The sequence below is a fragment of the Erithacus rubecula genome (genome assembly GCF_903797595.1).
Source record: "Erithacus rubecula genome assembly, chromosome: 9".
NCBI lineage: Eukaryota > Metazoa > Chordata > Aves > Passeriformes > Muscicapidae > Erithacus > Erithacus rubecula.
The window spans coordinates 4,381,388-4,394,713 of NC_136660.1; the positions used below are offsets into that span (position 1 = coordinate 4,381,388).

Consider the following 13,326-nt stretch of genomic DNA (forward strand, 5'->3'; position numbering starts at 1 on the left):
TATAATCTTAGTAGGCTGTCTGAACTTGCAGTAGAGGCAGAACATTTCAGACAATGCAACCTTGAATAGCAAATGCTGGAAGATTAATATTAATCATCATTGCAGAACATTATTAATTCAGATATTAAAGCCCTTGTTGATGGAAAAAGTATGTATTTGTTATTCATAAATAGCTCTGAATGGCTAATGGGTCCTTCGTTGGTTCACACGTGGCTGTTCCAGCCTTAGTCACATCCTGGGCATCTGTAACTGCTCACAGCATCTATTTGTAAGTGTTAAGGAAACATCTGAATTTAATGACACTGAACATTTTGGGCTGCAGAGCTCTTGCAGGTGTGGATAATGTAAAACCAGAAGTCCTAGGACTCCAGGGGAAAGACTTTAGCCTGTGGTTATATTATGCTTAGGAAGCCATCTTTTGAAATCAACAGATCATGGTGACACCAAATATGTCCAGAGTCTCTGTTGGGCTGAGGCCTTGGTCATTAATCATAGTTTAAAATTAAAGTGTTAAAATTAAAATTCACCTCATTGTAAAATGAGCTTCACAAGGAACATGTTTTGCACACAGTACAGACCCTCAATCCACAGTCTGAAAGTAATTTAGCATGAAAAAGGCTATTTAATTTGATAGTAGATGCTGAGTGTTTCATGTCCTCGGGTAGTTTTAATTTGTGGGACGTGACTGCTGTGCAGTTGCTGTTTGGTTTTGAGGAGCAGTGTCTGTGTACCCAAGGAAGCCTTCAGAGAGTGAGGGTTGCCCCCTTTTTGTTGATGACTGGCAGACCTCAGACACACTTTGGCAAGGTCGGTGCTTTGCTCTCCAAAGTTCGCACCCTGTAATTGTTATTTTGGAAGTAATCCTTACTCTTTTCTGTAATTACCCATCTAATCATCTGATCAAGGGCGGTGGCAAAAGTTGCAAACAGAAATGGAACAGAAAATGGCTGAGGTGCAGGGCAGCCTCTCGGTGTGTGCCTGGTTTGCAGGGGCTGCACAGGTGGCGGCCAGAGACAAATCTCTGGCACGTTTCTGTGTCCAGAGCTCTGCGGTCAGGACGAGAGCCACAGTTTCAGCTTGGGGTGGCTCTGGCAACTACAGATCCCAGGGAGCGCTGCCGATCGCAGCTCGGCGCGGGGCCAATGGCAGCGGGGACCTCCCCAGCCCCGCGCCTGTCAGCTGCCCGCGTTCAAAAGCGCCGCACGGAGCTCGCTCCGCGCTCCCTGTTACCCCGGGCACTTCAGACTGTGGCTGAGCTCCGATCTGTGTATTCTGTATTCCGCAGCCTCCCTGCTGACTCGGAAAAGCCCGCTGGAGCAGCGCCGATGGATGCGATCCTGAGCTGCAAGCCGGAGGACCTGGAGGATTACTACAACTTGCTGGGATGCGATGAGTTATCGACGGTAAGAGCCTCTCCCTCCCTGCCAGCTTATTCACAGTTTGAACGTGCTCGTGTGCCTGCTGGGAATGTTTGAAATGCCTTGTGCACCTTCTTTCTTGCCACTTGTAGGATCTCCCTCGGAAAGCTCTGTTTTCTCTCCTGTGTTGTCTCTGACGTTAGGAGTCTGGAAGTAAGGCTTAGGTTGAAAATGCCGTGTAGAACAGGACTGGATTATGAAGAGAGGCAAATGCATGTGCTTGACAGCATCCAAACAATAGTTTGGAATATATATTATTGGTTTTGAAAACTGAAAAGGAGCTATTTATGCACAAGTAGTGCAACAAAAGTTCATAGCCTTAGGGCACTGATAACACTGCTCTATTTCTCAGGCTTTACACATATTTTTAAAAATGTATTCACTGGTTCAGATGAAAGCAAAACCAATATCTCTATCTTTTACCATATTAATGTTTTTAAATGCTGCTTCTAATGAAATTCAAGTACTAGTTTCACTAATTTGTTTTGATAGCAGATACATGCTTTATAATGAGATTTAGCTAAGCTATTTTTGAATGATATGCAGCTAGAGGTGTCCCTACAATTTTTTGTTGGCTAGGCTAGTGTGCTGTTGTTTGGTTTGTTTGTTTGTTTTAAATTTAACTGTTCTATTAACTGGACTTTTGTTTCTGATTTGGAAAAGGAGTTTTGATTACTCTGCTGTAATGAGGGATATATTCCGTGGAGATAAAAGCTGTGTTTTGCTCAGTAAATTTAGTCAGATGCTCTCACCTGTACTAGTGGTGAAATATAAAGCTCAGGAGTAAACATCTTCGGTGTGTCCCAGAGGGAAATGTAAAGCTTTTCCTGAGGACACTCCTAGCAGTGATCCCAGCAGAGGGCAGTGCTCAAGTCTCGTTTTCTACCTCACACTAATTCTTTAAGGGCTCAGCAATTAATGAACAGTTCAAGTACATGTGATAATTATTTTTCCGATTGCTTGAAAATGAAATTAAAAGCTGGAATAAATGCTAATGAGCCCTGGAAAAGAAGCTGTCAAGTACTGTTTGTTGGGAGAAGCAGCAGATGTTGCTGCACTGTTTTTGACACGGGACATCCAGGCTGACTGAGCCCCAGGATCACCCCCCCTCCCCTCAGGACCCTGCACTGCTCTTCTGGGGTCTCACAGGAATTTGAAGCATTACAGGGGTTTTGCAGTCTCGGTGCTTTGTCCAGGAGTCAAACATTTGGCACAGGATGCTTTGGGCATGCACAACACACTCCCAGCTGCAGAATATCCAACTCTTGGTTGGACCTGGTTACATTTAGGCAGAAATGCTCTCAGTTTCTGCAGATTTTTTCTGTATTCAAATAAACACAAACTCGGCTGCTGGTGGAATTTAACTCACAGACACCTTCTTCATCTTTAGATGTGATAAGAACAGGGGAGATTTAATCTCAACCTTCTTCAAGAACAATACTATTCACGTATAGTGGGTATTGGATATCTTTCTTGCTAAAACACCTCGCTATATATTTTATAATCATTTCAGGTATGTTGTGTAAACTTCCTATAAACTTTCCTTTCTGCTGATTATTTTTCTAAGCTGAAGGCTTCCATGCTACTCTTCTGCTACATTTCAACCCTCTGTGCACATGTTAACTTTAAAGTTGCCCTTTCAGTAACTAAGTTTTTGAGATGGTAGCTGAGTCTCACGGAGTTCTCTGTACGTGTTTAAAGGGTCTTACTGACTGCAGATACACCACATTACATCTGTTCCTCTGGAAGGAGCAGAGTGAGAAGTGTAGAATTCCTAAGATACTGCTGTAGGCCACATTTTTTCCCAGAATATGCCAACAAGATTTATCCAGCTAGTTGAGCAAACTGTAATTTTATTCTAAATAAAAATGCCATGAGACTCAATTTTGAAGGAAATAATTTAAATTGTATGTGGCTGTCATGGTTTGACAAATGAGGAATTTGTATAAACAGCCTGGGTACTATGGGAAAGAATGGTAATTATTTGATACCTTAGGGTGAATTGTGAAAGCTTAAGCTGAACTGCAATGATATCAAGAAGTTTTGTCTTCTGAATTATAAAAACCAGCAAAATACTTGGAAATGCACTAAACATTTGAAAACCTAAGATGATGCCCACTGCAGTGGTTTCTTGTATTTTAACTGTTAACATGTCTTAGTTTTTCCAGTGGTTGTAATGCTTCATGGTACAACAAACTGTGTGGGAATTTGCAATTAACTGATAAACTAATACATTCCAAGTCTAATGTTGATTATAAATCTATTCTACTCCAAGCCAACCTTTTTGCATGGAAAATTGACTTGAAGAAAGGGTGTGAGCTACTGGTTATTGAGCAAGTTATCTTGGGGTATCCAAGATGGAAATCTCTTGGGATATCCAAGATGGAAACCTCATGGGGTGCAGGCTGAATTTCCTATGAAGAGATATGGAGGAAACCATCTGAATTCACAAATTGGTCTTCAATATTACAGAAAGCCTTTGCTTCCTGCTGAGGTTCTGTTAGAGTTGGTGAAACATTTGGTGGTTGCATTTTTCCTCTGTGGTCAAATGTCTTTGCACCTTTTTCTGGAGCCATGTTGGATGAGCCTCACAGAAACAAGACCAAGGATGAGTGCATGGAAATGAGATTAAATAAGCAGTGTCACTGGCAGATGGTTGCTGTTACCTACTTTGCTTGTACTAAAGCTTGAATAGGACAAAATCTTTCAGCCTTCTTTGTTGTTCCTTCCAGCCTCTTTCAAAAAGAAAATTTGCAAGTCTTTTCTGTGTTTGCTCACTTTATCTCAATATTTTGTTTAGGCTGAACAGATTCTTGCTGAATATAAGGTTAAAGCCCTTGAATGTCATCCTGATAAGCATCCTGGAAACCCCAAAGCAGGTATGTATTCTTTCCTGTGTAAAAACAATCTCTTTTTTTCTTCTACTAACATGGCCAAGATACTGAATTCAGCCTTAAAACTTTATTTCCCCTCAATGTGTTTCAATCATTGTGTGCACTGAGCACATTCTATTTAAATAGCAAGTTTGTGATATTCTTTCTAAGGCTTGCACACTCCTCTGTGGTAGTGCAGGAAGACACTTGTTAGACTTTTTTTTTATTTCTAGGACCTTGGATTTTTTTTCTTTCTACAGCAGATCATCTTAATACAGAATCTAGTTCTGGAGTGGGTCCCTTCCTGGACCTATGGAGTTGGTCAGTGGCCTTCAAGTGCCACACTTGTGTCCATCAGTTGATTTACTGCCAGGAACAAGCCCATGAGAAGCACATAAAATGTGCTTTATTTTCTTCTAATGTAATTTAATGATGGGAAGTGAAGCTGGCCCCATGAGGAGCCTCTGTTTACAGAACAGCAGCTGATGTTTGTGCTGGTGAGAGGGAGCAGCTCCTCAGAGCTGGGAGGGCTCAGCAGCACCTGAGTTATTTATTTGAGTCTTTACCCATTCATAACCACAGAGAGCCCTTGGCAGAGCTCAGCAAGGCTGAGCCACAAAAAACAGCAGCTACATGCCAAATAGCAGAGCAGCCTTGCTTGTCATGAAGAAATGTTACATTCTCTCTTTACCTGAACATGCCTTATTTAATTTAAATACCTTTTTACAGTACTAGTGAGAGTTTATTTTATGATTTTTATTTTATTTCATCAGCTTAAAGCTTAATAAATAGTAATTAAAATAGACTTTTTATTTGTTGAAAACTAGTGACACTAGAAAAAAGAAACCTAGTACAGTTGTTCCCTCAGCCTGTTGCCTCTTGTTTGATTTATAGTTATCAATTTTGATTAATGTTTGGGTGTAGTGTATTTCAAAAGAACTCTCTCTGATTTATAAACTGGAATAAATGAATAATAGTAATAAGAATAGATCACTGTAACATAGGTGAGTCATAGATAAAGTCTAAATCTTTATAGCCCTTCCACAAATAGTAACATGCAGCTGCATCCTTAGTAACCATTCCATGAAAAATTACCCTGGAGGGAAAAGTGAGAGCTCTCACTCATGCACTGGATAACATTGTAGCATACATAGAAGGTACATCCAATAACATGCACAAGTTAATTAATCTGAACTATATTTAGATTATTCTTCTTGTCATTTCCTGCTCATCATTTTTTCTCCCTGCTCGTGGTTCTTGTTGCTGTGCTCTGCTCCTGTGCTGCTGTAGATCTATGTGTTCCTTCTAAGTAGTGTTGCTCTAATTTCCCTTTTTAAGGTAGTCTGCAGGGGCTGACTTGTGTCTTTCACCTGTGAGCTCTGTAAGCTTCTCTGAACTTACATTTAGGAGCTTCTGAAGCTGATAGAGGAACATTTCAGTCCTGATTTGCAAGGGATCAGTCCACCAAAGGTGCTGTGATCCTAAAGCCAGCCAGAGCTGTGCAAGCTGGAACCAGAACCACATCCCTTGGCCACTTGCTCCTCCTCCCGTCTTCTCTACTTTGCTCGGCGCCGTTGCTGGCAGGGCCCCTTTTGCACCTGAATTCATTCCTGTGCCAAACAAAGGTTGTCTTTAGTGTCCTTTTGGTCTGTGTGGCAGTGGAGAATTTCCAGAAGCTGCAGCAAGCCAAGGAGACCCTGACCAACGAGGAGAGCCGGGCGCGTTACGATCACTGGCGCCGGAGCAGAGTGAGCATCCCGTTCCAGCAGTGGGAGGCGCTGAGCAGCTCCGTGAGAACGGTCAGTGCGTGCTGCGGCTCTGGGCTCGGCAGCGGGGACAGAGGGGCTGCCCCGGCAAAGCACTGCACTGAGGGGATGCTAGGGGAATTCAGGAAAAACGGGAGGGCTTCAGAACCCCTTCCACGTAGTTTTAGAGTGACTTTATCGGGTTGCTACATTTATAGGAAGTTTTAGTCACTTAAGGGCTGTTTTCAAATGCTTCAGCTCACTTTGCTTTTGTAGGAAACTTTTATTTCTTTTCAAAGTTAAGTTAAAGCTGGGACCTTTTTATAGTATGTTTTCCTCTTGGTATATTGCTTATCAGATAGGTCTGCATGCTGATTAAATGAAGATCTCATTGAAAAAATCCAGAATGTCCTTCCCTGGAACCTGGGCTATCCACAGAGCTTTGGAGAGGCCCTGCTAGGCTGATGGGGGGACCTGGGACAGAGGCAGGAGTTTTTTTGGGTGATTTCCCTCCTGATCTTGCTATTGAAAAGATTTGGTAGCGTGTCTCTAGTAGAGCTCAATTCCATGATATTGGATTATTTTTTTCCTGCCCTACTAGAGTGAATTATAGTTACAGGGCTACGTGGTCATATTTTAAGATAGGTGAGTAAAAGTCTTCTATGTCAATTCTGCCCATCTCAGTTCTGCTTAGGAGAGGAGTTTGAGACACTTCAACTAGAGCATTAAGCCTGAGCTTAGATGTTTGCTGGAAGTATCCAAATAAGCTTAGTTCATTTCCAAACAGATGTTATTCCACAGACTTTTAGTATTAAACCTTCTCAAATTGCCTTGCCTTCAAAGGGTACTTTGAAGTCAAAGACAGCTTTGAGAATGAACATTTTTGAAGTCACTCATGCCCTTTTAAAAAATGTCTGAATTAATGGCAGAAGAAACTGGACAAAAGGCCCTTAAAATTCTGATCTACTTGTACATTTTGTTCTTCACCCCCATCTGACATGAAGTATCCTCTGCAGTGCTGTTTGTTACATGTAACCATGCTTTCCCCTGTCCTATTGACCTGCAGGCTTCTCAATGTGCTTTGTTTGACCACTTATTACAGCAATATAAGAAAGAAAAAATAATTAAAAGCCCATTAAAGCATAGGGCTTAGCTCTTTGTTATGTTTGTATTTGTGTAGTCAATGCACTGGGCTGTCCAAAGTAAGAAGGACCAAATGCTGGAAGCTCCTGACTTTGGGAACACCAACAACATAACTACTGAGATGTGGACCCAACAGACAGAAAACAATGGAGATGGATTGTTGGAAGGGAGCAGAGAGCAGGAAGATGTTGCAATTCCTGATGTGAAACCACAATCTTCAAAGACTCCAGACTCCCCAAGTAAGTGAAAACAGCAATTGCAGAAAATTGCAGTATCCAGGGATTGGCCTGAAATGGGGGCTTTCAGCCATGAGAAAGTCTTCTCCAAAGCAGTGTGTTTGACTTGGAGCTTTTCAAATGTGGTTTTGGGTTGGGATTTTGGTTTGGGTTTTATGCTTTTGATTACTTATTAATTTTGAAGTTTTCAGATGCTGCTTCCTCCCTATCCCAAGTTTCCTTGTTTGTTTGATAGTAAAAGTAGCAATTGGAGAAGAAGGAAAAAATTGCTTCTTCCAAAATGGAAGGTTTAATTTTTCTGATATATAAAAATGCAAAGTAAAAAGAGAAGGGACTTTTTTTCAGTGACTTTTTAAATAAATTAATTTTAAATATGTTAAGTAAAATATTTAGGTTTTGGGGGGGTTTTATCCACTTTTCAGCACTTGTTTTTTCTAAGTAGTGTATGCACCAGAATAAATGTGTGTTTCAAAAGTGTCACCTACCAGTCATCACTTCCTGGCTGTGGTTTAGGTCACTGTGCCTGGGCAAAGCTTCCTTAGGACCATGGTCTGATCCTTCAGGAGTTTCATAATTCCAGGTCCGTAGAACTGTTGTTAAACAAAGTCCTGTCATTTCTCCCCAGTTTGATCAAACAGGAAATCAGGGTGAACTGTGAGGGTAGCAAAACCTAATGTAATCCCAAACATCTGTGGAATGCAGAAAATAGAAAAGAAAATTCTACAAAGAAGTGTATGCCAGGACTAACTGAAAACTTGATTTTGAAAAATTGTGCTCTATAACTTCATACTATTTGCTCTTTATTTTTTTTTTAATTAAATAATCACTGTATCCTTTGTAGAACAGTAAAATTTTGAAGGAAAGAAGATATAATCTTGTTCCTTGTAATGGTGAATTTTCTTTGCAGGCATGTTCTTTCTCTTTCTCTCTCTTTTTTTTTTTTTTTTTTTTTTTTTTTTTTTTTTTTTTAAGTTTTAATTTAATTTCCAGATATTTGAACAGGGAAAACATCAAACTCATCGAGTGCCTACTTCATTTATCCAGTGGCATATATTTACATCAGTAAATGTTAATATTATAATGTATTTGACAGGGTGTGTATACACTTCAGTGTATATACCTGATATTAGGATGTTGATAATGTTTTTGTTTTGGTCCAGCAAAAATTTATATATTTGGTTCCACTTTGAAACTGAGCATTGTCTGTTCCTGTGTGCTGGCCTGGTTGAATACTGAACTATCATCTACATGATTATTTCAGCTCAAACAAGAGATTGGAACACTAATTCTGCTCATAGGATTCAGTTTGCTGTAAAAGGAAGGAAGGTCCCATTTTAGTATTGAAAGGCCCCAGATTAGGTACTTGCAGATTAATCACATCACCATCTTCTTCCTTGCAATGTGCTCAGTTGTCCTTTGTGAGTCCTTGCAGTTTTCCTTTGGACCTTCCCAGCTGATCTCTGTCCTGAAGGTTGGTGTTTGAGTTCCTGTTCCAATGTGACAAGAGCTCGTTGCTTATTTGTCACTGATAGTCAAGAGTACTGGAAGTCACCACTTTTCTGCTGACTTTTTTTTGGGAAGACTATCAAGTATTATTTCAGAAAATTTAACTTTATGCATGTTTGTAATAACTTAGTTCTCTTTCCCCTTTTCCCCCTCAGGATTTTCAGAGGGGAATTACTGGCACTTGCGTTTCCGCTGGTCAGGAGATGCTCCATCGGACCTTCTGAGGAAATTCAGAAACTATGAGATCTAACATGAGAAACACACAGGAACATGAGATCATCTGTTCAGCAGTTCAGTATTTTTTCTTTTGCCAGCAGTTATAAGTTATTTGTATTTTGTATTCTTTGATTGTAATGTGTTGTTCCAGTCAATGTCTGAATACTGATTTATCACACATGCCGTGAGTGTTACAGATGGAGGTTTTTCTGTTCAGTAAGCAAAGTCCTTTTCAGTATTAACATATAGTGATTTTGTGAAGTTATCTAACATCTTATATATTGTTTCTTGTATTCTCAAACATTGTGTAGTGATTAATATTTCTCTCAGTAGTGTGATGTTATAAAAAACATACTCTCAGTAGAACCCTGTGCTCCAGGATATCCTACTCAGTGAGGATCTTCCAAAAGCTTGATGACAGTGACCTGTAAAGAGAGCTGTGCTTATCTCTGTGCTCTGCTTCACTTCTCCATTGCACTGTACTCACTGCAGTGATTTATAATGTGCTCATTACTAACTTAACTTGTAGGAGAGTTGTGATCTTATCGATAAAATAAGAGGGTTCTTGTTATCCAAGGTCTCTGTGACAGATCAAGCACTCCTAAAAATCACTTGTTTTCTACCTTAACAAGAACACTTTTTGCACCAGCTATTTGTTTTTGGAAGGCAGTTCCAGGACTTTACTCCTCCAGATAGCAATTTTTGTGTTAAGTTGTATTAGTGGAAAACTGATCCCCTGTGGATGTGTGCCAGCATTGTCCTGTGGCTTCACAGCAATTCCCCTCCCTGCTCAGGTGTGCTAGACATGGTTTTATCAGGGGAATGTACAATCAGACTAGTCAGCACTTATGTGTACAAAATCTCACATGAAAAGTTTTTGATACTTTGGGCTACCTTTCAAATTCTTCGTTGTTATTTATTTATTTTGTCTTTGTTTTCTTCTTTGCAAACTTGGCTAATATGTAAGGTATTGACATTGTGGTTTTGTGCAGGCAGATAATTCCATCAGCAGCAAATAAAACTTCATACATACAGCAAAGGGGTTGCTTTCATCTTTTTAATGAAATCCTCCACCCACCAGAGAGATTCCTTTGGAATTTCTTGTTATTTGTCATGTCAGTAGGTAAAACCTTAAGGAGTCCAGTTAGGAATTCTGGCAGTGCAATGGAAAGTGTAACCTGGAATGTCCAGTGTTGTCCCCCTATGGAAACAATCTGATACCTGTCTCTCCTTGGAGGGATGTGTGTGGCTGGGCTGTGCTGCCTGAGTTACTGGGGCCTGTTAGCCACAGACAGACCCAAGGGCTGTTACTGGAACCCAGTAACAACTGCATCCTACTAACCTCATGGCCATCAGTGTCCTGGAGCCAGCCTGCTCCACTGGGGCTGCTACCAATGCTGCTGCTTGGTCCCAGTTTGGAAAAGCTGAGTGCTGGTGGTGTGCTGATACAGCCATACTCACCCTAGAGTGGATGGCATTGGTACCAAGAGCCAGTTTTATAGCACATCATCTTTAATTTCACGTGCTTTTCTCTTTCAAATTTTGCAGCTGAAAATATAGAGATGAGATTAATAATTCTCTGTAACATCTGTTAAATGTAACTGGTTTGTTTTTTTCAGTGCATTTGCTGCTTCACTTCATACAAAGACATTTGCTCAAGAAAGACTTTGATTGATGTAGAGGGACTGTAAGCAATGTCAGACAGTAGTAACAGAAGAAACTCTTACTGTAGGTGAAGGATACTAAGTAACAGGGAACAATTTTCCCTCTGACAAAAAGATGGGAATGCAGCCAGCTGGAGCACTTTGAATCAGATGCAGCCCAGATTCTCCTCTGCCCATTTCACTTGCCGGTAAGGGTAAAAGGGAGTGGTTGGATGGGTGATTTAGCACCTAATGAGCTGGTTTCCCTTGAGAAGTGAACATACAATAGACCTTTGAACAGCAAACTAACAGTTTGTGTCATTAAAACTGATGTCATTATTAGCCAATTATTGCGTGGTTGGTTTTGGCAAAGAACCTTTGGATGTTTGTTCTGGATGAATAATTGCAGATATTTGGAAGGCTCTTAGCCCAGTAAAAGCTCATGGCAAAAGTTGTGTTTGGCAACAACCTGCTCAAGATCAGTCCTGTAATTTTGCCCTCATGAGGAGGTCAGGTTCTAACTGGTGCTCCAGTACACCAATCCCTCCAATACAGACTTTTTTTTCTTTCTTTGTACATGTTAAACTTGCAATGGTCCATTTTTCTGCATTTCTTGAGTTGACAAAACCAGAGTTTTGGAAAACAAGAGGAGCCTGCACAGCCTATTTTGCTTTTTATTCTCCAAAACCAGGTGGGACCTGACCTGTTGGCCAGTAACAGCAGTTAACTGGGATGAGTGGGCAGGCCAGTTCTCCCTCATGTTAGAAAGTAAAGAAACAAGCACCTGCCAAATTAGTGTTAGGTCATTCAGGGTCCACACTCCAAGCATATATTGCTTACCTGTTTCTTTAAGTATATAGTATTTTCAGAAGTTTTTTGCTAGTAACATGAAAAGATCCAGTGAATGTCCCACCTGACATTTCATCAGCAATTATGTGGTGCTTTGGCCCTGCACTGGTGAATTCACATGCTGACAGTTTAACTGGGGCAGGGGGTGTGGGGTGGATCTCGAGCTCTGTGAGGGTGGGATTGAGGCAAACAGAGTCGGCTGTTCATGGTTCTCAGGGCCCACTGGGATTTTTAACTCTTTGCAAAGGGTTGTCTGTGGGGGTGGGGAACAACAGCAACAAACCCAGATACTTTATTGGATTAGGGGCTGGGAGTTTCAGGTTGGAGGAGGGCAACTCTCTGCTAGATATGGTAAGCTCCTATTTTCCTCTTTAGCTCCCTTTGTGAGTTGCTTAGGTGGACAGAAAAGGATCTTGAATGTTTTGGGTACGTGGGGACTCTGTGTTATAGCTCTGAATGTTTTGGTATGAAAATAAACAGAGCTGTGAGGTGAGCCCAGATCCTCTGGAGTCCAGTCAAAAATGTTGATAAAACCTGGCCATTACTGGACTTGTAAACAGGAAAACGGAGGAGTTTTCACCTGGAAGTTCCGAGGCAGCAGATGGGGTGCAGGGGCATGTGATAATGATGATAAAATACAGAGAATAAGGCACATTATTCAATGTTGTGTTTTAGATCTTTGAAACTATTTCAAACAGAAATTAAGCAACTATTTAGCCAGTTATTTACAGTGGAGCTGAATACCATCTGAGGATTCCGGAATTATATGAAATTATTATATATTTATTTGCTGCTGTTGTATTTGTGCAAGTGCAGAATATATAAGATCGTCAAGAAATAAAACCTTCTCAACCTTTTTGTTTTGCCAGTATATGCCAAGTTGCTTTGCTAACATTTGCCAAGTGACAGTGTAAGAGTTAGTTTGGATGATGAATGCAGACAGTATATGGTTTAAAATCTCAGGCTGAGTAATGCTGAATGATAGGTAAGGTTGTTTCTTGATTGATTGTTTTCCTCTTTAAATGAGATTTTTTAAAAAGGCAGTTTATATGTTCTATAATAGAAGCAAGTATCCTGATTATTAAGAGATACTGAGTATCTTTAATTTCCTGAGCATGAACATTGCTATCTTACCTTCCCAGCAGGCTCATCTCTCATTTCAGGATATGAAAGTGTAAGCAGTGAGGCTGTTGTAAAGCTGATGAAATTACACAGCAAAAGATAAAGCCACTCGGTGGGTTGTCGGGCTGTGTGACTGTCAGACAGACAGATGATTATCAGTTAGTTTATGCTGGGTGTTTTTATTGCAGCCCAGTGCTCACACTCCCCCTGCTGTTGGCAGAGTCTCCAGATTGTCAGCCCTTCACTAGTGCTGGGGAGGAGACTGGCACATCTGAGTGGGGAGAGCTCAGTGTAAGCCAATCAGAGACGATGGGGGAATGCTGCCTGGTTTTGTTTTTCCTGGTTATTAATGGCAAAATAACTTCTGAGGGTTTTCCCCCCTCATATCCATATTGTGTGTATGTGTATCATGCATGTGCTGAAGGTCGTAAAAGGCAGCAAAAGAGGATTGAGGACCCCGCTCATTGAAGGTCCAGGAGGAATAGGCAGGTTCCTTCAGGAAAGGCAAGGTTTGATGGAACAAGTCCACTCCTTAGAGAGAAGCCTTCTGCTGACAAAATTTCATTTATTTTGTG

At 40.9% G+C, this 13,326-nt stretch overlaps 1 protein-coding gene across 2 annotated transcripts; it reads left to right on the forward strand.

Annotated features, from left to right (window-relative positions):
- Positions 1 to 1,191: 1,191 nt before the first annotated feature.
- DNAJC12 (DnaJ heat shock protein family (Hsp40) member C12) lies at positions 1,192 to 10,176 on the forward strand. Of its 2 annotated transcripts, none has more exons than XM_079312306.1 (5): positions 1,192 to 1,403; positions 4,219 to 4,297; positions 5,951 to 6,090; positions 7,217 to 7,418; positions 9,077 to 10,176. In XM_079312306.1, the coding sequence occupies exons 1-5, from the start codon at positions 1,326 to 1,328 to the stop codon at positions 9,169 to 9,171; spliced, it is 594 nt and encodes a 197-aa protein (XP_079168432.1). In that variant the 5' UTR covers positions 1,192 to 1,325; the 3' UTR covers positions 9,172 to 10,176. The 2 variants fall into 2 exon arrangements, with proteins under 2 accessions (XP_079168432.1, XP_079168431.1); XM_079312305.1 differs by having other exon boundaries at positions 1,268 to 1,403; positions 5,744 to 6,090.
- The last annotated feature ends 3,150 nt before the right edge of the window (positions 10,177 to 13,326 follow it).